General features: G+C 45.3%; 1 protein-coding gene across 1 annotated transcript in view; it reads left to right on the top strand.

The window, feature by feature from the left end:
* The window catches only part of LOC119441899 (kinesin heavy chain), a 102,615-nt gene extending 85,562 nt beyond the window's left edge, over positions 1–17,053 (top strand). Inside the window, exons 13-20 of the mRNA XM_037706548.2 lie at positions 642–998; positions 3,853–3,948; positions 4,665–4,878; positions 7,311–7,834; positions 9,146–9,282; positions 11,772–11,851; positions 12,781–12,884; positions 13,770–17,053. Of these exons, the coding sequence (XP_037562476.1) occupies positions 642–998; positions 3,853–3,948; positions 4,665–4,878; positions 7,311–7,834; positions 9,146–9,282; positions 11,772–11,851; positions 12,781–12,884 (1,512 nt within the window). The 3' untranslated portion in view covers positions 13,770–17,053. The remainder of the gene's footprint in view (positions 1–641; positions 999–3,852; positions 3,949–4,664; positions 4,879–7,310; positions 7,835–9,145; positions 9,283–11,771; positions 11,852–12,780; positions 12,885–13,769) is intronic.
* Positions 17,054–24,888: the final 7,835 nt, after the last annotated feature.

The following is a 24,888-nucleotide window of genomic DNA, read 5'->3' as shown; positions in this document are numbered from 1 at the left end:
CTTGAAATGCTTGTAAGCTTGATGACCATGCTTGTCAGACAAGAAGACTAGCACTTGTTAGGATAGAGCAACACGCAAATTAATGTTGCTAACCCCTGCAATTTTGGCCATTTGATCATTAGCAATGTTCATCATTCAAAGGGTGCTTTGCGTAATATGTCATTCCACTTAAAGACGTAACACTGCTTATGTTCTCCTTGGGAGGAGTAAAGCCTCTCAACTGTTGTTAATGCTCATGCTCAAACAGAACTACTAGTGCAGTGCAGTGTTTTTCTTTGACAGCATTACAAATATCGTGGCACAGCTTCACTCGGCCTAAATGTACAGAGAATTGAATGCTGAACTAGTTATTACTCAATTTGACAGGGCAAGATACAGCCTGCATTGCTCTCTCTAGCTAAGCACACTAAGCACACCACCAATCTGTGGCTGAAGCCACTCCAGTCATGGTTTGAAATATACAGCAGTTTACAACGTGCAGTGCACATCACAAGCTGCAACATCTGATACCATGGCTCAAACGTTAGTTGGAAGAAAACTGCATTGGTCATTGCAGTAACAGGAACAGCTGACACAAGATTTTGTATAGTAAGCTGACATTTTTTTCCTCAGTGACAACCATGTTTCTATGTACCTTGCAGCTGATCACGACCACGCGGCGGGACTACAGCGGCCTTCAACAAGAGATGCTGCGCATCCAGCAAGAGAACGAGTCGGCCAAGGAGGAGGTGAAGGAGGTGCTTCAGGCCTTGGAGGAGCTGGCCGTCAACTACGACCAGAAGTCGCAGGAGGTAGACTCCAAGAACCGCGAGTGCGAGTCCCTTGGCGAAGAGCTCAACCAGAAGCTGTGCCAGCTCAACTCGGCCCAGAACGAGCTGCAGCAGATGAAGGACCACTCGGTGCATCAGAAGAAGCGCACCAACGAAATGTTGACCTCACTGCTCAAGGACCTTGCCGAAATTGGCATCGTCCTGGGTGGGCCCGCTGGAGAAGCCAAGGTCAGTGATAGCACTTCAAATGCCGTTTTCATGATTGCTTTTGTTGTGAACAGTTGTGCATTCAGAGACTTCATCCTGTGTGAATCTGTATTTAGATTCTAGTCACTGGAACCAGCCGCCTTCATTATTGTGTCATTGCTTGTAATGTGACTAGATTCTTAAAATTGCCTGTAAGAGCAAAAAACAACACTGGAACTATCAGTTGATGCGTATACACAGTTCAACAAGTGTAGCTGTAGAAAGGGAACATTTTGTCATCCATCTAGCAGTAACCAAAGCTACAAAGGAAACTGGCACGGGTTTCTTGGAAAGAAAGGTCTGCAGTTAAACAATTTGTCCTGGTCTAAGGATAAAACTCAAGACCAGTGCGTTGCCGGAGCTGTCACTCTACCATCTGAGCTAATCGGGAGGCTAGCATATTGTAGAGCGAGGCTGAATTAATCAAAAGCTCTAAGCACAGGAACACAGAATGTGGCAGAGCATGATTTCATGATTATTCCTCCAGCTAGGAGGCGACGCAGAACTGATTTGTCTAGTGAAGCTGGGTCTTGACCGTGTTGCGTGCGGTGTAGCCTTCTGTGAAAGAGCACAATAGAGAATTTTTTCATCATATACTTCAGCTTTTGACTCATTCCATTCCTTTCCACTCGCAGTGGAGCCACTTGTTTTGATTCAATGATGTGCAGTACTGGTCAGCTCTGTAGGTGCTTGCTCTCTTGCAGCATGTCTGGCAACTGTGAGTTGCAATGCCTAGGCTTAAATTAAGCAAGCTCCAGACTCTTAGCGTACCGACGGTGATTTTCACGTTAAAACTTCGTAAAAAGTGGAACTTCGGATTCCTGCTTGGTCAAAATAAAATGAGCACTCGCCTAAAGTTTAAACAAACACATAATTGATGTTTCGAGGCCGCTATGGGTTCCTTGTTCAAATTGAAGAGGAGTGCAAGAGGGCCCGATTTTTCAGGTTTTAAGTGGCACAGTGTGCGCGTGCATATCTCGGAAGGATGGCAGCGTTTTACTGTACAGTAAACTTCCGTTAATTCCACTCCAGTTAATTCGATTTTTACGTTAATTCGATACTGACCGAAGGTCCCGGTGGGTGCCCATGCATTTCTGTGGGACCAAATTTTTTTATTTCGATCCCTGAAATTAGCATTTGCCGGATAATTCAAACTTGGTTAGTTAGCATTTGCCGGATAATTCAAACTTGGTTAGTCATCAAGCACACACCCGATCCCAATGGTCACTGCAGTGATGACTACAATAGTGGCAGCATTCTTCTTGGCAGCACTTAAGGTACAAGTATGGTACAGAGAATGTGTCAAATATGTGTCGTCTCTAATTGAAAACACACATTTTCAGCCTGCTAAGATCTTAAAGCGAAAATGGTAGCTCACAACGAATTATTTCAGTATTTACATGATTCTAATGCAGATCATTTTTTTGGAGAAAATTGTTCTGGAAATTGCTTGAGCGGTGCAATCAGCTGATACAAAACCAAAACCGCATTCGCGGCGTTTGCAACCGCCTACCGTCAGAGCCAGCCTAGCCAGCTTTATTACCATTGCCATCGCAAGATGGTGACCATGGATGGCAACACAACGAGTTCACGCATAGTGGGACGACAACAATGTGCTGCTCTCAGTCCTATTACGAAAGAACATTCAAACAATAAGTTATTCTGCATGTTATGATAGTGGCAACAAGTTGCACTACGTGCTCTTGCTGTTCCGGAGAATCGCATGCGTCGCATGCAAACTAGTGAACTGGTTAGTCTAGGTGTGGGCATCCAGTTTGCGATGATTGCTGAGGAGTTGTTTGATAAATGCAGAATATCAAACATGCTATGGGCTTGTATGGAGGATGAGGTGTTGTGGTTCTTCATAGACAGCGATAAAGTTCTGTCTGAGAGTGATGACGAATCATCATAATCATCATCAACCTATATTTTATGTCCACTGCAGGGCGAAGGTCCCTGCTATCTCCAATTACCCCTGTCTTGCGCTAGCGTATTCCAACTTGCGCCTGCAAATTTCCTAACTTCATCATCCCATCTGGTCATGAATGACGTTAACTAAAGTTCCATTCTGTGAAGGTAAAGTTTGCTGGTATCGTCTTTTTTTTTTTTCTTTGTCAGAATCGGAGCTACGCTATGTTTTTCTTGCTAGAAAATAGAGTGCATGTTCGATTTCTACTTTGTTAAAGAGCTGTTATTTTTATATTAGTTTTATACTATGAAACCATAAAAAGTGGGTGAGAGTTCGATTCGGGGGCGGGTTGGAATAGGGGCAAATGCTGCAAAATGAATCTGCAGTGTGTTCCGGAGTTTCTTCTGCATCTTGTTTAATTTGACCCGCTGTATAATTCGATCAATTTCGTCACTCTTGTCAGGGTTGAATTATTGAAAGTAGACTGTACTAATTAGTTTACATTACAAATTAATCTATCTCAAATTACATTTAATTTTTGTTACTTTTTTTGTATGAATGTACTTTCATTGGCCAGAAATAAAAGTGAACAAGTTCTTGTTTCCCTTGACTTCGAACGGTGTTCAGGTCTATTATGGTGCCTGCTATGTGGAAGAGGGGTCAGGAAACATTTACAGATAAAAGAAAAATTTCATTCAGCGCCATTCCAAACATTTACTCCAATTTTATTTACTCAGCATTTACAAAGCCTACATACTGATGGCTCACATAGAAGCCCTTTCTCGTGCGTTTTAATTTCTTTTTGTCCCAAAAACTGTTTCCTCCTTCCTTTTTCTTTATATGCCTAATGTCTTTCACTTCACGTTTTCCTGTACATGCCGCTGACTTACACTGTAGTGTGACATTTTTCATGTTTTCTCCTTACAGCCAGCCACGGATGTTAACGGCAAGATCGAAGAAGAGTTCACTGTGGCTCGGTTATACATTAGCAAGATGAAGTCGGAGGTGAAGGCATTGGCTCAGGTGAGTGCATGAAGCACACAGCATTGTTTGCAGTGCCCCGTTGGCCATGCTGATTCTATGGCTGTCGCATACTCATACTACACGGGTTACGAACTGATCATAATCTATCAACTCAACTGCTCACTGGCTGCTGCTATGCAAGTCAAGGAAGCATGCACTCTTGTACATAGTGCATTCACACTTATCCACTTTAAACGTCAGAAGCAAGATATACATGGCAAAGTCTTTATAAAACTAATTTGTTGAAGCAAGAAAGAGTGCCAGATGTATGGTGCTGACTAAAATGCTGCAATCAGCAGCATCAGTGTTGGCTAATGCTTTAAAAAAATGCTCATCCTGGCTCGTAGAGTATAATTTGATTGCCATTATAATAGAAATGAAAAAATATAAGTTTATGAACAGTTACAATTAAATGTGCTTCATGACATAATTAGTTGCATTGTTTAATTTAAGCAAAGCCATGAACCAGTGGCTTGGGATAAAAATGTTTAGACATTTAGGGGGATCAGCTTACTCATGTAGCTGTGACACAGCATTTCTGTAAATTTTATTGAACTTGGGAGCTTCAAGAACCATCAACTTGACTGCCATATTGAAGTACCCGTATGACATGTTTGTTACTTTCTTCCGTTGTCTTACTGCCTAGATACATTTACATGCTTTGTTTGTCTTCGTCTTGAAGCCAATACTCTGTAATATTTTCTCTGTGCCTTCAGCGCTGCCACCAGCTGGAGTCATTCCAGTCAGACTGCAACAAGAAGATAGAGTCCAACGAGAAGGATTTGGCCGAATGCCGTCTCCTCATTAGTCAGTATGAAGCCAAGATGAAGTCTCTACAGGAGTCGATGAAGGACATTGAGAACAAGAAGCGTGCCTTGGAGGAGTCGCTTGACGAGCTCAACGAGGAGTGCGCCAAACTCAAGGCAGCTGGTAAGGTTCAGAAACATTTGCGAAGTAATGGATGACATGCTCACTTGTGTGACTGAGTTGTCTGCAAAGTGCGCTAAAGCTGCCGTCTAGACTCGCAACAAAACCATGCTTGCAAGTAGGTCAGCTGAACCAACCAGAGCAGTTAGTAGTGGAATTAGTAAATTGCGAGTTGTATTCGAGGTGGCTCCTTTGTAATTTCTAGATAAACAGTCTAGCAGGTACAGTAGCACTAAAGTGAAAAAGCCAGTCTGACTTGATTATATATTTCTCCCAGTGCATTGATTGTGTAATGTTGGAGTTCTCTTACACAACCAGGCAGTGAGCACTACTGTGCCCATGCTACATTGATAATAATTGTGTGTTGATCATGGTGGGCTGAAGTTTTCATTGTGGAAGAAGCACAGGCATACTGTTCACACCAAATGTAAATGGAGCATGGTTCTGTAATCAGAGTCAATTGTTGTACTTGTGGTTGATCTTGAGAACTGTGTGGCTGTGAATTCTCACTAGACCACATCACTAGAAGCATCGAAGTTGTCTTCTCTTTACTCTTGGCACAGTAAGAAGTCACATCCAACACAGAATACCTTTCGTTATATTTTATGCAGTAAAACCTTGGTATAACCAAGATGTCAAATCAAACCTCAACTGGAAATCTAGCTGTAACTGAATCCCAACCTGAACCGATATTCTTAGAACGTGCCTGGAAGAAACCAAACCTGAACCAAAAAAAAAATAAAAATAAAAACGGTTGCTGGTTCGACACGAAATGGTTCAAGCATATAGGGTGGTCAATATCATATATGGGTGCTTAATAGATAGGCGATTCTTCGAGATACTTACTTCTTCAGTCAGAATATCCCGCTAGCAGATCGTTACGACTCACGAGTTGTGTCGTGTGCAAGAATGGAGATAGACCTAAGCAAAGATGCTTATAGGAATTTTATGGAAAAAAAATAAGCAGAAAACTGAGTGACATGCCACTTGCTAGCTTCTTTTATTGCTACAGACTAGAACTACAGAGTTGTAATTTATGTAATACATTGTGAATATGGGCACTCTCTCCAATAAAGAAAAACATGAAAAATGTGCACAAAGAAAAAAAAAAGGTTCGGGCATGGAACCATGTGGCCGCTGTCCATGTTTTCTGCATCTCAGCACCAAAATCTACGCTCCATCCTCAAGGCCGATTCTTGTAGTAGTTTCATGCGGATACCATAAGGGACAACAACAGTTCTTGAAATTTACAGGAAAAAAAATTGATATAAATGGGAGACTTGTCCGATTGGTTCTGGTCTAGCAGGACCGCAGTTGTTGCAAAGATGATCGAGTTCCCGAGTAAACACATGGAGGAGGTCTCTGCTGCGCAATAGTTACCATCCATTGAGTGAGCATGTCTCATCTTAGGCACCCTATCTATTCACTGTCTTTATTTATACAAAGCAATTTATTTGACCCATCTCAACACGTTTGGATTCCTTCAAAATGATGTTGTAGTACAGTAGTAGTAAACAAGTGCTGTAGTAGGGCCTTTAGTTCTTTTGACGAGCACTACACTCTACTAAATGCATTCCTCTTTTTCATCATTTTTTTTTGTTGTTGTGTATCAGGTGTGATTGTATTTTAGTCACATCTGGTGTAGAGGTATTGAATAATGTAAACATGCCCTTTGTTTGCCGAAGAGACTTCATGAAACATTTCATTTCACTTTTCTTTTTAGAAATTGCGAGTGTTCGATATTCGATTCGATATTCGACAGTTCAGTGTTGTGAAACGGTTTGCGAACCATTACATTTTATTTCTCCAAACCAGAATTGAACCGAAATAAAACTAGAGCGTGTTGAACCCGAAATAAAGTGGTATTCTTTTTGTTCGACACACTGGATATAATGAATGCAGATTTAAAGAATTAAATTTAACATTTGCTTGGCCATGCTTTAATTCAAGGAAGTATTTTCCTGCTATAACAAAACCAAAAATGAGGGATCCATCAACCAAAACTCGCATGCAAGTTCAGAATGGGCCATTTCAAGTTGTCATTGCAGAGTATTTGTCATTATTAATACCACAATACATATACATCTCGAAACGCAAGCAAACAAATATACGATTTGCTGTAGGTTATATAGTCTCGGATCTTGCATTTTTTGCCTTGTTGCAGCAAAATACTCACTTAAATAAAGGGCAGCCAGCCAGATTCTATGTTTGCTTAGTTATATCCAATAATTCGTTATAACCGCCACACCCGGCATGAAGATACCGTTATATCCAATATTTGATATAAACATATTTTGTTATATTTGTTAATTAATTGTATCCGTGTTAGGATATTGAGGCTCTACTGTATTGAGTTTCAACTGTACCACAAGCAAGAGCTTGTAAACTTTGGCACTCTTTGCGCCTTATGCATTTCATGCCCCATGCTCTTGCAGAGGAGATGCACATCATGACCTCTCGGGAGAAAGAGAAGGAGAAGGACTCTGCCGAGAAGATGAAGGAGGCGCTCGAGCAGCAGATCGAGAAGCACCGCGACGCCCACCAAAAGCAGCTGAGCTCACTGCGTGACGAGATTGCCGACAAGATCGGCCACATCGATGCGCTGAAGGACGCCAACCAGAAATTATCGCTGGCGCAGGAGCGGCTGCAGCAGGAATATGACCGGCTCAAGCAGGAGGAGCAGGAGAAGAGCCACAAGTTACAGGAGCTGCAGTTCCTCAACGCACGTCGCGAGCAGGCGCGCCAGGACCTCAAGGGTCTCGAGGAGACAGTCTCCAAAGAGCTGCAGACGCTGCACAACTTGCGGAAGCTCTTCGTGCAGGACCTGCAGAGCCGGGTCAAGAAGGCCAACCAGGGTGAGGACGCTGACGACTCCGGCGGTGGCGGTTCCCTGGCCCAGAAGCAGAAGATTGCCTTCCTCGAGAACAACTTGGACCAGCTCACCAAGGTCCACAAACAGGTTTGTGCTGCATTTCCAACAACACTTCTCTCCACGGGTCTTGTTCAAAAGCTTAGTTGGTACACATTGTGGTGCCCGAGTGGCTCCGATCTGCTGCTGATGCTGCTGCCAATATGAGGTCACAAATTCTATTTTCAGTTACTGTGGCATACCTGCCGTCTCTCCCGACTCTTCCATAAGGTTTACAAATTTGGTCTGATTTTACTATTTTATGAATGTCGTATCGTGTTTTACGAAAGGTAAGTTCTGTTCACGAAAACGTTTTACTCGTCAGTATCGGAACATTCCATTGGAGGTCTTCCGGTGGTGTAAAGATGCCATAGCAGTACTTGCTGTGAGCAAGTTTATTCAGATGTACTTCCAGAAGCAGGTAAAATTAGCAACAGCCAAGTCATTCAAGAAGTCACGGTGATCTAGAAACAGTGTATTGCTTGTCAAGCTCTGCTGTTTCATGTTTGCTGCTGCTTGTACGCTGCATCTAAAGGTGAATCATCATTAATAAAGTGAGTATGTATCCCCAAAAAATGTGCGATCAGGGCAAGCTTAAAATATGTGTGCTACCCTCCTTCAGTGTATCCATAGGATTTTATGCCAGTTTTGAAGGAAACAGGTTTGCAGGTATGCAGTGTTACATTTTAGTGGCGGCCGATTCCAAGAATACTTGCGTACGTAGACTTAGGTGATCATGGCCTACACTGCAGCCGTGGGATGTAAAGCCTGCAATTGGTAATGTGTGGAAGAAATTCAAGTGTGATGCCTCTGATGGGCCAGCAATGGGTCACCTATTGCATTTTGGGAATCTCAAACAGTAATGGATGGCATGGAGGACGACCAACTTTGGGGGAGCGCCGATGAGGCGAGCGCGCCAAACGACTATGACAACTGAAAGTGTTTATAGTCAGCCGCTAGTGGTTGCAGCATTCTGCATAGCAGTTACAGCACAGGTTGAGGCTTCAGTAAGTAGCCATTATCCTGTCTCGTACAAGGCCTGCACCCTGTTAAATATATGGAAAGAAAGTGCAGGCTTTACATGAGTAAATACAGTAATTTCGTTTTGTACAAATTTTTTTCACTTTCAATAATTCGTACAAACGTCTCCTGTTTCTAGAAGTTTGCATTAATGTGGTTCAACTGTAGTCACCAATTGATGCTTCTAAATTTGACAGCACTCGTCACATGAGGCATGGATGCTAGATGCGAGGAAACGTTGTCGTAGAAGTTTGTCCATTTCAAAGGCGGAGAGTTTTCTATTTCTTTGTCTAAAGTCTTTGGCGTTGTGGTCACTTCCCTTCTCGGTTCTGTTTGTCACAGTTGGTGCGTGACAACGCCGACTTGCGCTGTGAACTGCCTAAGCTGGAGAAGCGCTTGCGAGCAACCATGGAGCGAGTCAAGGCTCTGGAGAGTGCTCTGAAAGAAGCGAAGGAAAGTGCCATGCGCGACAGAAAGCGGTGAGTGCCTGGTTGCCGTTTTCCTTCCCATGCACTGCGCAGCTTTTCTAAAGGTCCTCGCACATCAACATATGTGACGGAGCTGGAGAACAACTGATCTCAAGCACTTGCCTGTGTTGATCGGGCAGGCGCAGCTTGAGTGACCAATTGGGTTTCAGAATAACCTTGCCAACGCTCCCTAGGAAAATGCAAAATTTATTTGAATGCGGGAGGTTTGTGTTCGATGCAGTGCACATCCGTACACTCAGGTGCAATACAAAGGAGGCAGATACGGTAGATGCACGTGAGCACTATCTTTGACATATTGCACTGTTTGAAATGTGGCACTGGTATATGTGAACACAGATGTCAGTCGTGATTAATTGGAGATGCCGTGTGCACTGTAAATCACATTCAGATATTTTTATTATTTTACCAACAGAAATTATAATTGCATGCTTATATGCACAGGACTCAATATTGATTTTGTTAATTACGGAAAACTTGAATTGTCAGGGTATTTTAGCATGTCTGGAAAAGCCAAGGAATGTGCACCTTAGTTTCTGCCAGGGAAATTCGTTTATACATTTATGGGGAGGACAGTAGCAAGCAGAGAAAATGGGAAAAAGTGCTGCTAAATTAAAAAATAAAAATCCGCAACTTGGTCTGGTCTCCAGGTTTTGGAAGTACTAGATCTGGCCAAGTGGTTAGGGCAGGTGAGATACATGGTTCAGTGTAGCATTTAGTTATGGACCCCATGTACAACCTAATGACAAATGGTAGCAAGGAACTGTTACAAATGTTTGATAAACACAGTAATTTAGTGCTGTGTTAAAGCACAGTTCACTTTTCCTGGAAACACAAGTGTTGTGGACTATTTGGGAATTTCCATCTAAAAGGTCATTTAAAACATGAAAATATTTGGAGATGTGAAAACGTGTGGTACACACCATGGGCAGAAATTTCGGATTGTTTAGGCCGAGCTTAGGCACACACAGCAAGCAGCTGCTTGGTCACTCATATGGTTAGCCAGTACAGGAGCAACTCACAATGCGATGAACATTGCTGGCAAGAGTGAGCTATGGGCACAATTTTTTTTATCTGTTACGATGTGAGCAAGCATTAACAAATGTCACTTCCAATTGTGGTTAAAGGAGTACTGACACAAAAATTTTCGAACTTGTTTTTTCTGCTGTAATAAGTAGCTAATGACCCAATAATCACGGCGCGAAACCTCATTTGCTTCAGAGCGCTACAGGTAATTATTTGGAGTCTTCTTTGCAGCGACCAGTCCAAGTTTCGGTTTCAGAGAGCAACGAGATGGGAGAAGAGGGATTGTAAACACAGTGAGCACGTGATCGCACAAAACTGTGACGTGTTCAAGCCAGCACGCTCGCAGGCGAGCGAGCTTCGTGTTGCTAGTTCGTCTGCTACGCCTGCACGAGCTTTGCGATGTCGTCGCCGTCCTCGTTTTCGTCATCCAGCGGCGACTATATCCTCCAGGCGGGAGTCGCCACTGTATTAGACGTGGCCAACCACTTTTGATTCGATCCACCACAGGCAAGCTGGCGATCGCTGGGAAGCGGTATAGGCCTAGCTCTCTGGCCGTCTGATCCGGGGCCGACGGCCCTTGCGATCCGTCCGCAGCTTGTCGTAACAAAGCACCTATATTCGTTAACACAATCAATGTCTGCACATTTGTGATGCTCATAACTGACAGTACAATTAGTTTTGCCAACGGCAGTTGGTAGCGATGAGAAAACACGTTAGCAAGGCGAGCCGCTTCGTAGAGACGATTGCTGCGGTGGCTGCGCTGACCGCTTGCGAGCCAAAATCACGCCAACGATTAACCATATCGCACAACGTTTCATAACATGCACACTTTCGAGGTCACTTTACTCTAAGAGTTATCTTGGGTCACAAACAATTGAGCCGATTTTTGTGCCGCCGTCAGCGGCGAACGAGGCCAGCGTCTCCACCAGGGAGAAAAAAAAAAAGCACCGGGACGATCGGAGCGGCGAGAAACTTGCTCGCTGGCCCCGCCCCGAAGGCAGCGCAAACTCATGACGTAGCTGGGGTGACGTAGCGTTTTCTTGGTTATTTACAATCCTTCCTTGATGTCAATGTCGTGAGGTGCTGCGCTTTGCGGGTGGCTGCGCGCACGTACTTCTAAAATTGATTTTAAATATGTTCTAAGCTATATTCGCCGCTGATATTTTGTAGACGATGTGTGTGTATCCACCTAAATCGATCTCACTAGTTATCTCGACTTCGAATTTTTGTGTCAGTACTCCTTTAATACAGCTGAGGCAGGGATGAAAGACAATAAGTAAAGTGGCCTGTTTGAAACTGTTACTTGCTTTCAGGGATAAGAAGGTGGTAGGTTCATGTAAATGTTTGCTGTTTCTTTGTTTTGCCCTATAAATGTGAAAACAGTTCATGCTTTCCCTTCTGCCATATCATGTACAATTAATGCTATGGCTACATTATGCACACATGCAACATTTCAGCTACCAGTATGAGGTGGATCGCATCAAGGAGGCTGTCAGGCAGAAGAATCTGGCCAGGAGGACGCACATGGCGCAAATAGGTAGGTGCCAGTGGCTGTGGTCGCTCTGCTTGGCTGTGCATGCGCACTTCATCAATGCATGCGTATGTGATGTTGAAATTGATTTTTTACCCGTCTATATACAGAGTACAAACTATATATACGATGTACTCATTAGCTTGGCTGTCACAGTCTACAGGTGAAAGGGTGCTAGAGAGCGACTAGGCCACACCCAGCTGCACTCTCGGTGTGCCAATCAGCGACTTGCCTTGCAAATGTGCCAACACCAATAGCAGTGTGTCCATGTAATGCAATCTGCTGAACATGCACAGTCTGGGGCTGTGGGTTTCATCATGTCTGTTCAATAAACTCATGCCGGCTTTGTGTCCTACGCCAAAGATCTGGCTGCTTCCTCGCACCACATTCATGGGTTCTGCATACGTGTGAGTGGGGAATTCCATCCACGAGACTCTTTTCACTTGTGCTGCTTTATGCATGGTGATGTGTGCAGATATGCTGGCATGGTGGAGCCACCTCTTCCTGTATCAGATATATTGATTTCAGTGTCACTCCTCCTCTTAATTCCTTATTATTTGTTAATGCAAGTCATCCTCACACATACATCGCCAGTTCCCTCTCGTGTTGCAGTATCAGCCGATACTGCGCTCAAATCATGCTTCTTGGACTACAGCACACACTCCGTACTGTGAATGTTCTACCGATTTGGTCAAGAAACATCAGTAAACAACCTAATCTTCAATCTGCTAACAAGAGAACTCTGCAGTGATAACAATAATCACCACTTGTCCATCCACACTGTTTCTGTATGCTCCGCTAACTAAATGTGAAGACCACTGCTAACAGTCCCCCCTTCTGTCATACATTTAGCTCACGTCATAGGACTGATTGCAGCTGATGTTGGCCTGTTTCATTTGTGGTTACCTTGAGTGATTTTCAATCTTTTTGTGCAGCCAAGCCAATTCGAGCCGGCCAGCCCCATGTCCCTGTGGGTGCTGCAATCCGAGGTGGCGGCATGGTCTACCAGCCGCCAAATGCAGCCGCGGAAAAGGCTTAGGTATGTAGTATGTCCACGATGTGTATGGTAAGACACTATACCATACTTTTCTGCATATAACCAGCCACAGGGTATAACCCCTCCCCCGATTACAACAGCCCGGAAAGCGAAAGAAAATCTGCCCGTACAACCCGCGGAAGTCACTGCGTACAACGCTCAAAATTTTTCCAAGAAAATGTTGCTCTTTGCAGATGCATAACTCCATGTCGTATCTTCGACCAGTGACTCTGGCCCCCCTGTTCAGGGATGTTAAAGAGTGCAATAGACCCTTTTTGTCATTGTAGAGCTAGCTTTCTTGTGAGTCAATTTGCCCAGCTTATGGTGGTGCAGTCATTTTTTTAAAAGGAGTGTACAAGCACTGTTTGCTTGTATGTTATGATGTGGGAAATGTAGATGTGGCTTGTGTGATCAAAATGCACAAGAGACAGGCACCCCAGTGTGTGCAGCTAGCACTGAACCCCGTATGCAGAAATGCATCTTAACTTGAAGCCCATGCTTGACTTCATCTAAAGGACACTTGGTGTGAACATGCCCAGGACGATCATTGCGTTTGCTTCGACTCGTTCACAGTAGGCGTCGTTTAGATCAAGTCAAGGACAGGCTTTAAATTAAGTTGCATTTCTGAATACGGGGGTCAGTCTTCATTTGAACCATGACCCATGCCGAGATTAGTTAAGCAAACGTGCAGTGTAGAGAAATGCACTTGTGAATTAGGAAAAGGGTCTGTTTAATTTTGCGGAAATTGTTGTCCATCTTCCTGTGGTCTAGTAGCTAATGCTGATTTTCAGAATGTTGAAGCGCTTCTTTGTTGTCCACTTATTTCCTTTGCACTACTAATGTGCTAGTAATGTTCTTTCTTCTCTTCCTTACTTTTTTCTGTCGCAGATCATGGATACACGAAAACACACAGCCGCAAAGTGCACGCAACTGCAGCTGCCAGCACTCACGAGAGGCCGAGGAGAGAAGGAAGGCAAGAGGAGGAAGGAAGCAGTGAAGACCAACACTGGGCCTTGCTTGTTTGGTGTCTCGTGCTGCGGGGCACCACATTCCTTCAGGGTTTACCCACACTTCCTCCCTCCATTGTTCTCTCTTACGTTTTCTTTCTTTTCTGTTTTTGCGCCCCACCTTGCCCTTGGGTTTCGATCCTTCCGGACCTCTGTTGTGGGTACAGTGTCTTTCCAAGCAGCAGCAGCAGCAGACAGCAGTTTGTAGTGCAGCCAATGGCATGCAGCTTCTTTCCAAAGATGGCAGCAATGAAAATGAGAAGCCCTTTAGAGAATCCAGCTGCTTTCTGATCTGCACTTCCCTTTCTCTCTCTTTGTCAGACGCTCGCTCCCGTCTCCCTGTGAAACTGGTGATAACTCATGACCATGCACCAAAAACGTTGCTCAGTGCATATGCCTAGTTTTGCCTTGATGGCTGCTTCCAGGAGTTCTTTTTTTTTTATGTGGTAGGGATTGTTGTCATATGGTTTAAGCATTGTGTTGAAGGTTCTTCATGCACTTAGCTTCTGAAAGATCTTTTTCGGTTGTTAATTCCTGTCATAGTTCACCTTCTTCTTATATAACGCATGTTCAGAAAATAGCAAATAAAAAAAAGCAAACAAAAAAAAAAGAGAAAAGGTTGGGTGGGTGTGAAGACAGTGGTTTGTCTTTTATGAAAAAAGGTACTTGCATGACATGGCCAAGTTCATTGCGCATCACTGTGCCCTGTTTTTTCTTCTCTCATTGTCTTTTACTTGACTGTTCTTTTATATGGTGATCATTTGTGAATGAAGTGACTGTGGCAGCAGTGATCACATACCTTTCAGCCTGTTGAATAGTTGTAATGTTCTTGTGTATGGGGAAGAGGTCTTGGATCTTTGGTTGGAAGTTACTCATCTCTTGTACAGGGCGTGCTTCACAACCTGTTGCATGCCAGTAGTCGCAGGCTACATAGGCAGGTGCTAAACGAAATTGACACAGGTGCGTTTCACTGATAGGATTGAACGTGTATTGTCTGAAGAAGCAGCACTGTTTTGCATTATTTCCTTTATGTACTTTGTTTACTGTTTGTCATTTTCTCTCTTGCACAGAGATGTGCTATTGAACTGAAGAGTAGGTCTAGAAAATGGTGACCACTGGGTTTGTCATGCATGATGGGCGCCTGGGTTTGCTGGTATTGAAAAGACATCAAAGTGACTACGAAACCGTACCCATGTGGCATCTGGTCTGCTGCAAAACCTTTCGTCATGCTTAATTTTTATCCTGTCATAGCCGTGCTCTTGCACTCATCTCGCTCTTAATTAAGCCGTCCTGTACCGAGAGTGAAGACATAGGTCCCGTTTTTTTTTTTTTTTTCTTTTGACTTTTCTAAGCTCACCCTTTTAGTGCCAGAGTTCTTTCCTCCCTCCGGCATTTTTCTCCTGGGTTTTGATTTTTTGTCGAGGGAGCGCCCACTGTTGCGGTACAGAGAAAATCTGCACCCTGCAGATGCTACCGAACAAGTGTGACGTCAACCTCGTTGAAGAGATCAAACCTGCTCCTACGTGAAGCAGTCTCTCTCTCATTTTCCGCCTACCCCCTCTCTCCAATGCAGCCCCTGTTCCCGAAGCTTGTTCCTTTTCCCAACTGCTTGTACATACATTGCCAAAGGAATGCTCACGCCAGATGTCACATAAGCTGTCTTTGTCTGTTGCTGGGTTCATGGCCACTCTGTGTACCGAGGCCTTCCAATGTATTTGTCAAGCATCCCAATTACATTAGCCAATTTCCAACGAGACATCTGTGGGAAGGTGCGAGTTCCCACCTTAAAAGTGTTTGCAAACCTCTCTCCAAGCATCTGTCCATGCTCCTGTGTTTATTAGCGTATTGTTTGTGTTGTTCCGGAGTGGTTGTTGGGCCCCCTCCCAAACCGACCATCCCACAGTCCTTCCCCCAAAATGGAACGATGGCAAGAAGGGAAATGGGAGAGTCTTGCGTATATATTTTTGAAGCAGTGCTGCAGGTGACGTCCTTGAGGTTTGTTGTGCCTTTTTCACGACCAACACAAGCAGCGCACAACAGAGACACGTGCACTCGACACATGTGGACATACACAACAGCCACACACAGACAGTCAAACACAAAACTCCGACATGAAAACAAATCTGGGGTATGAATGCTGTTGTGAGGGAGAGAGCATTGGTGTGATAAGCGTTTTTGAAAGTCCCCTAGTGCTTTTTTTTTTTTTTTTTTCGCCACAGTAACTTTCTTTCCTTTGTATGCATCTTATGTCGTCATCTGGACCAAAAAAAAAATGGTAGTCTTTTTTTTTTTTACCCAATTATTTACTCAATGACAATAAAGTATGCTTTTCAGCCCTCTGTTTTGATCATTGTAAGGTTGGTAAGTGGTGTCATTCGCTTTTTTTATATATATATATATATATATATATCGCCTGCTTTATGGCTGCTGTGAGCTTGGCAAGGCAGGAGGGGGGTACAGTTGACTTTGAAACAGCTGCCAATAGCAGCTTGCAATAGTGATGACCTCTACTGACATCTTTCCCTTCCTATTTTGTAGCATGTAACAATTATTTATATATAAAGTGTGTTTTGAGGCTATTGTTACAGAGTTAAATAGCTGTACTATTTTTATTGTTTCAATGGAATGCACTTACGGCTTTAAAAAAATAGTGTATTTGCAATCGAAGCAGGCCTGGGTTCTCTGCTGCAAGGGGAACTGTGTAGGCTTGAAAATGTTTTTTTTTTTTTTTTTTTCATTTCTCAGATGTACATCCTCTGGGCTGATTGTTGCTTTTCTTTTTTCTTCTCAACTTGTGTGATTTTACGTTTACTTTTTGCCCCCAGAAATAAGCACTCTATGCGGTGCATGTAATAGGTGGTTTGTTGCCCCCTCTGGAAACCACAGTGTAGGCTCATTGTCAGCATCTTGTGCAGCATCATGGTGGGCTAGTGCAATTAGTGCATGCAAAACACACATACACACACACACTGGGGCTTTTGTGGGGCGGTTTGCTTGTAATGTTTCTTGCAGGCGGGGTTGCATCCGCACCTAAACCACCTTTTATCTCCTTTTTATTGTGTTTTTGCAATGTGTCCATGGGAAGTCAAGCATTAAAGTAATTTATGAAAAAAACATGTACTGTACTGTATGTGGCTTAATAAAAGTTTTGTTTTCTGGTGGTAATTTGGTGCATGCATGTGCTTGTATAGTGTTTCTTTTCTCTGTGTTCATTTGAAAGTCGAGGAAGGTTGGGCATTTGAAGACTAGTAAGCTTGTGTCCATTCAGAGGGACAGCATTGAGTACTCGTGATAAATTGTGACCACCTGGAGTTCCTTAGTGTGCACGTAAATTTTAGGACACAAGCACTTTTTTACATTCCATCTACATAGTAATTTCAGTTCTTGTGAGAATTGTGTGCCACTTTGTAAAGAAATGGCTAAAGGGAGAATTACCTGTTGCTTGGAACACTTCCTTGCTTCAGACTTCTGAAGCTGCACAGCTTTGGCAAAGGGTTCAATGACATTTTGTGAATCATTTGATCACTGCTCTTATGAAGGTTGTGCTGTGGCACAACCAGAATTTTGCAATGCTTCTAGGAAGCAGCCATATTTTTCTGGGAACTGCAGGAACTGAAAGAAAAAAAAATAGATAACCTCGATAATGCATAACCTGTTCTTATTGCCTGCTTGCCGCTACTGTTCGCTTTCCATGACTTTGTTGTCACCTGCCCCGTAATCAATTGACAGTGCAAGCTGCGCAGGGAAAATCTAGGCACAACTCTCCCTAGGGATAATGGTGATTTATCGGCATACCCTTCGAAATGGCGCACTGACAAATACCTAGCGTGCTTGAGCTAATCAGGTAATCTATACATGCTTATCAATCTAGCATTTTGCCTATATCCGTATCTTTTCTCTGTATCTACCTCATTTGCGTATCCAGAATTTTTTTTTCGGGGGGTGGGGGGAGGCACTGGTCAGTCGGCATACTAACGCGTGTGCTGTACGTGCCCGGTGTGCCACACTCTGGCTACACCACTGATCTTGTGTAGCCAAACGGTTGCAGTGATCACCCACAGACGGCGACACCATTGCGTGGCTAATACGTTCGTCATCGCGTGTAGCAGAGACATGGCACGGTTCAGAGGACGTGTCGCACCAGGGGTCCCGCCAGATGGTAAACGTTGCCCCTCTGTCAAATAAAAGCTCTGCCTAGTCCTGTAACTGACCATAAAATTAGGGAGTCGCAGGCTATGAGAATCATTTCGAACCACTTCAGTGCCGAAAGAAAAAGTGAACGTTTCATTATGGGTCTTTTTGACCCTTTTGGCGGAGCAGTTTGCTCTAGAGGAACGAGATGGCGCTTTCGGCGGCGCGCCATACGTTGCCTCAGCGAATGCACACGACTACGAAACCACTACTGCTTCTGCCTTGCTACTGTTCGATCAGCTGTCGGAAATGCGAGTGGGTGTTCACTAATGCACTGTGCCCAATTCATGCTGCAAAATGTGTAACGATAAAGGGAAGACATGCATGTGGGGTAGTTAGCTGCAAAAATATTTTCGCATATTGAAGAATGGAATCAACCTGTGTCGCCGCGCTGCTACATAAGGAATGCCTGTGTTGCCGGCCCTTCGCGATGCACGGCTTTCCTCGAGGATAAAAAAAGATAATTCATCCGCCATCGCTGTATAGCTAACCTCCCAAGAAAGGACTTCAACTCCGCAACTTCGGCATTTAAGAGTGAGTACCGCTCGTTATACCAAAGGAAGTAACGCCACTTACAGGCATAGTAAGTTTCTCGCACGTTATTTACACACATCTACCCCTACTCGCCCGCAAACTTACACCAACCCTATCGCCAAGGTATCAATAAGTGAATGGGCGCACACTTCAATCAATGTGCCGAAGCATGAGTGAACGGCGACTATACCGACAAGACCCGAATGTTGGAAGCTGAACTATTCGTGACGGTCCACAGAGTAAGCGAGGGGCGAGCGATAATACGGCTTTGCTACAAGCTACCACAAAATACAGAACATTTACATATTCCAAGCTTTGTGCGCCGCAAGAACAAATCTATTGCAGCAGAGCACACCCGCGAGCGACAGTGGCGCACCGACGGAGGGGGTTCGGCTGTTGTAACCCCCTCCCTGAGGCCGAGTTAATCCCCCCCACGCGTCCAGCCCCACCATTCCAACGTGTACCTTCAGTGCTCTGTTCACAGTGTCATTACAATTCAGGGGGTGGCTTGAGGTCGAATTTTACTGGTTAACAAAAACACTCTATCATTGTCTTGTATTTATTCATTCACTCTTAAATTACTTTGAGTAAATCGCTGAAGCAATAAACATCGTCATCATCCGGCCTTGGTGTCATTATATTATAATTCTTAAGTATTTTATTTGCTGCTGGATTCCTCAGGCTAAAGCAAGGAAATTGCATGTTATGCAAAATACGTGCTTCCCCCCCCCCCCCCCCACCACAAAAATTCAACCCCCCCCCCCCCCCCCCCTAGCAGAGATCCTGGGTGCGCTACTGGCGAGCGACTAGGCTGAAAATAAACAATAAAATAGGGGCCGCACCGAGTAACTTTACTGAGTCAGAAACATGACAAGCTGCTGCTTCAAAATGTTTGCCAAATAAAGAACGAGCACAGTGATCCTGATTTAGTTCATAAGCGGAAAGTTCTGACAGGTTGGAATACATTTCTAGCCCCGCTTTTAGTACAAGCATCGCTGCTCGCGCCGTTCGGACAAGGCGTAATGAGCTCTGAAAGCACTTACATGTCCTCTAAAGCTGTGGCCAAAGCTTCAGTGTCGTCCACACAGTCACTGTCTACGATATGCGTTGAAAAGGAGGTTTGCTGCGCCGCACCGGCGTCAGGCACTTGCATTGTAAAGACAGAGGCAGCTGAGGCAAGCAATTGACGCGTCACCACGTGATCAAACATGGCAGCGGCCACGGGAGCGCCGGGAAAAGGGTCAATAGCATCGGTCCTCGGTGCGCCTCGACTGTCCGCATCGCAGATCGCTTTCAAGATGGGGCTCGCGCCATAATTGCAGCAGCCACCAGAGCAAATTTCATCCCGGTGGGAAGACGGCGCGCTTACTCCCCGCTTTCTTCCCTTGTGCGTGCGACATTGAACCGCCATCGTCGGCTCACCGTCGCACGCTTTCACTCGCACATTCAGCATACGGCGCGATCGCGAGACGAACCCGCGGTACATCCATTACGCGCGCAGCACCCGTAACAACTTGAGGCCAACCCAGCGCGCCTCCGCCTACCCTCCTCGTCCGCGAAGCTTCGCCTCTTTTCTGCTGGATAGATGGATGCTATGAGCGTCCCCTTTGGAACGGGGTGGTGGGTTACGCTACCAAGCCCTTGGTATTATCTTGCCTAATGCCCTACCTATATTTTATTGCGATAGCAAGTATATGGACACTCCAAGAGGATTTCCGCCGTCGTCGTCGCCGTGAGGTTCCGTATAGAGTCCAACGGCGATGAAATCATCGCCGCGCGCCGTATGTGCGAGTGAAAGCACGCGAGGGACGCGCGCTTTCACGGGGAGCGAACGCGCCTTCTTCCGTCGCGCAAAAGGCCGTGGGGGGACGGGAGGGAGGGAGGGGAGGCGACGTATAGCTGCGGCACCAAATGCGTATTTATATAAAAACGTTGCGAGGCGAGAAGGTGGTAAAGACGACGCTGCTCGACGAGTGTCCCGTTCTTATCTCGTCGAAAACCTCCGAGCCGCCCCCAGAGGCACCGGCAATAGTCACCAATGCCGCGCGCGTTCAGTGCGAACGCGGGCAAAACGCCGACGGCGTCGACAACAGTTCTGCGCGTTGCTGATACTGCTGCATGTTCAAGTTTATACAGCTGATAAAACTACTATCCTTACTCCGTATAGCTATCTACTAATTTGCTACCGCAATGGGTGCTTCGCCTTTCGGGTGAAACTGCGACATCTTTTTCAGAAAACACATATACAAAGAATTCCCAGCATCAAACTTTATGAACCATTACTGGGAAATCTGGTTTTGTACGCCTCCATTGTTTGTGGTCTCCCTGTTTCCCCGCTTCGCTCAACGCCAGCTAGACTTACCTCTAGGTGGCGTTACGTTTACCTGCCAACATTTCCTTCCTTTCTGTCTTTTCTTTTCTTTCGCCTTTTCACCTTTTCTCCTTTTTTTATTTATTTATCTATTTATTTGTTTAAACCCTCCAGGCCAGGCCAATTTCACTGATGAGGCACTTACGCTTGCGCGTAAAAAAAGAAAGTATTGCTATTGCAATTATACGGGCACTTGTTCGCTCCGTCGGCGCTTGAATTCGCTCGGTCTCGGGTACGACGGCGCAGGCGCGGCGCGCCCGCAATGTTGGAGGTCACGGGACCAGCTGAGTTTTGAGCATGGAGGAAGAAAAATCGTTCTGAGCATGGAGGAAGTAAGTGGTTTTGAGGCACGGCACACTTGAAATGGTGAAGGGAGCGGCAGCACGGAGCGCTCACTTTGAGAAGTACGCGCGCTCCCTGCTGCTGGCACTCAATACTCAATACGCTGCCTTGTGACTCGCGATCATCGAGTGAACTCTGTTCATGAGTGTCTTTGGGCACGTAATACTACTCTTGCTTAGTTAACAAGTTAACAAAATTTACACGAATTAAAAATTAAAAATTGCAATGTGAAAGGTTGGTGTTATGGTTATCTCATGTAGTTTTATCTGGAGGGCCTTATAATGCTTAATTTTCGTCTGAACATCGTTAAAAAGGGAGTTTTGCCCAATTTGGAAGTAATTTTCTGGAAAAGTACTTGATTTCATAGTCCGGAATTATTTTATTGCGATAGCAATTATATGGACACTCCAAGCGCATTAAAGTCCAAACACGATAACATCGTCGTCGCGCGCCGTATGCTGTATGTGCGAGTGAAAATTTGCGAGGGTGAGCGGACGATCGTGGCTCAATCTCGCGCGAGAGGGAGGAAGGCAGGGCGGAAGCGCGCCGTCTTCTGTGGCGCACGAGGCACGGTTGGGATAAAGCCCCTTGGTGGGGATAAAGCTTTAGGTGGGGAGGCGAGGGACGAGGGGGCGTTCTACGCCTGCGGCTGCTGCTTACGGCGCTGCCGCCGTATCTTGAAAGCGTTCTGCGACGTGGACAAAGTGCGCGCCCGCGCGGGCCTCATCTTCAAAGCGATCTGCGATGTGAACAAAGTACGCCACGCCGAGTGCCGCTAGCTTCGTATGCGCTGTGCTTTCGAAGTTTAGAAGCGAGAGAGCACGAAGGTCAATTCGCTCGCTGCTGCTGCCGCGCGTCATCACTCCAGCGTTTTGACAGCGAGTTTCCACGGCCATCGAGCTAGATGTGTTTATGTTTACCTTGCACGCATGACACCGAGCTTGTTAAATTAGCGAATGTTTGCATGTGCATACAGTCGATAAAACTAATATACTAATAGCAGATTTGTCTGCTAATTTGCTATTAATTGAGATCGATGCTTCGCCTTCAGGGCGAAACTGCGACTTTTTTAGCATAAACTGTAATGAAAAAAAATAGTAAAAATATATTGTGGCAACGTATACGATATTTATGCAAAAAGAAAAATCTGGAAACGCGCGGTTTCTTGCTTTTTTTGCAGAGCCAATTAAACGAGGAATATTTATAAATATTGTTGCGACACAACAGACGCTCAAGAGACATGGCGCAAATGAATATGAAGGTGAGCATCTGGGCTTGGCACGAGGGGTTCCATCTTGGTCTCTGGCTGCGCTGCTCGAGCTTATAAATACAGTGTAAATAGTCTCTTTTGTCCGTGTCTTTCCACACGCAAGCTTTTGATGTAAGTTCACATATGACCTCACATGAAAGAAACACGCCAGTAGAATATTCTAAAATAAGATTTGCCACTGCACCTGCTTTCGCACTTGATTAAAAAAAATTATTCCAACCAACTTTTGCTTCTTCGCGGAAACTTCAAATAGCGCTCACGGCACAAAAAAAAAAAAAAAAGAAAGAAAAGAAAAGACGAGAAAAGTACTTTGGCGAAACCTTACTCACACGATCACTAACTAGCCCAATTTTCCCCAAGTGAATCGGCGGTGTTTCCTTTCGGGGTTTGGGATGTTCCGCGTGGAATGACCCACCCAGCATGCCCCAATCAAGTACAAGAAGATACGCTAATCCACGATGCGCTATCTTCGATCATCTGTTTATTCTCTGAAAATTCAAACACTAGCTGCTATACCATGGGTTCATATATCCCGTGTTCAGCCCTGAGCGTGAACGCCTTATCAAACTCTATCCGTAGGTATTGTTTGCACAGCAATCACTTATCATGCCCGGTGGCTCGCTGGGGACACAATCTGCGGTCGGTTTCTACAAGCTTTGGGGACGCTCAACTCACGCGTCCCTTGATGTTGTTTTCCCCGCATGGCTCTCGTGTCCGGTTACTCCGCGTAGCTAAGCTACCCATTCTAGCCACTGTAGCTAAGCGTCGGTGGCGGGCGGTGTGGTTGCAGATTACTATGCGAGATGGCGCCAGTGTTGCGCTGCTAGCACCACCTAACGGCGGGGTTACTCGGGCGCAAAAGGGAGTAGCCGCTGTTTCCTCTTTGGCTAGAGTGACTCTACTTTGGCTTGGGATCGGTCAGTTGCGTGAACCGCGCGCTCACGGGACCGTCCTGTGAAAGGCTTCGCAGCAGGACACCGGAATGGACGAACACGATCGTTCGAACGCGCCATCATTCGCGTGAGCGTATAAACACGCAAACGATTAGCCGTTGGTGTCCAGCATGGGAGCGAACATGTTCGCTCGCTATCCGGTCGCAGTGAGTCGGACTTCCTCGATTTGTCGCGCGCCCATCGGCATGTTCTAGCGCTAATTATGCGGTTGGCTAGTTTGGTGTATAAAATTCACAATATAAATTCCCTTGTGATTGTCTGCACTACTGTGTTGACGTTCCTTTGTCCCAGTGGCACGTTTGAGACCCACAAAGCTTACGGCGATCGTTCAATGCGACGCACAGTCGACTTCTTGGTTCCAAATGTTCTCTTTGTAGCATTTCTATTTTATTCCTCTCTCTTTCTATCTCTCATTTTTCTATTACCCTTTCCCTTCCCCCAGCGTAGGGCAGCTAACCATGCAGACACATTTCTGATTAACATCTCTGCCTTCTCTCTTTCTTTCCTCCTCCTCCTTGGATTTACACGTGATTTCACGCCTACCATGCTTCGTGCCGTCCATAGCGCATGCAGCCGAAGCAACGCCTGGTCGGTAAAAGTCGATCGGCAGCGCCTTGTTTTAGCGTCAGGTGGTGGTCACGTACAGGCTTTCTGAGCATCGTGTGCTGAACGCCGGCGCGTACATCGGGGGAGAGAGAGAGAGAGAGAGACGTAAACATATATTTATTTTGCTCCAGGTACGCAGTCTCGTACATGGAACTCCACGACGTCATCACGCGCGGAACGCACTGCGCAAGCGTTTCGCAAAGCGTTGTCGTCTCTAGAAGCTCTATTCGGGACATTGTCGAATTTGCCATCTTATCTTCTCTGATATGCTCAAAACGCCGCCATTACCGAATTTGACAATATGGCGGAATTTGGCGAAGTCTGTAGAATAGGCACCCCAGCACTCAGTGGCTCCATGCAGGTCAGGTCTGCCGCTTAACACTGCGCGCTCGAAGTTCTCGTTCAGAAACGAAGTTCTCGTTCTCGAACTTCCTGAGGGTCGATAGACGAGATAATTCGGCGATTTCCCCGAGATTGTTTTTACAACAGCGGCGACGCTCTAAAGCATCTAGAGGTATTGTAATTAGGCAAAATTGACAAACTTTTTTTTGATTTGAAGCTATAGGCGTCCGGAGAGTTCACAGCCGCTTCTGGCTCGGAAAATTGCTGAAGCTGGTAATTCCTGCGGAATAATGAGTACCCACCAGTTTCAGACAGAAAATTAGCGATGCTGAAATGGCGAAGAGCGCGACTATCCGGGTAAAATCGGGTAAAGTTTTCTGGTAAAATTGGC

Source organism: Dermacentor silvarum, chromosome 2 (assembly GCF_013339745.2).
Source record: "Dermacentor silvarum isolate Dsil-2018 chromosome 2, BIME_Dsil_1.4, whole genome shotgun sequence".
In the NCBI taxonomy this organism is placed as follows: Eukaryota; Metazoa; Arthropoda; class Arachnida; order Ixodida; family Ixodidae; genus Dermacentor; species Dermacentor silvarum.
This window is presented reverse-complemented; position numbering and strand designations above follow the sequence as displayed.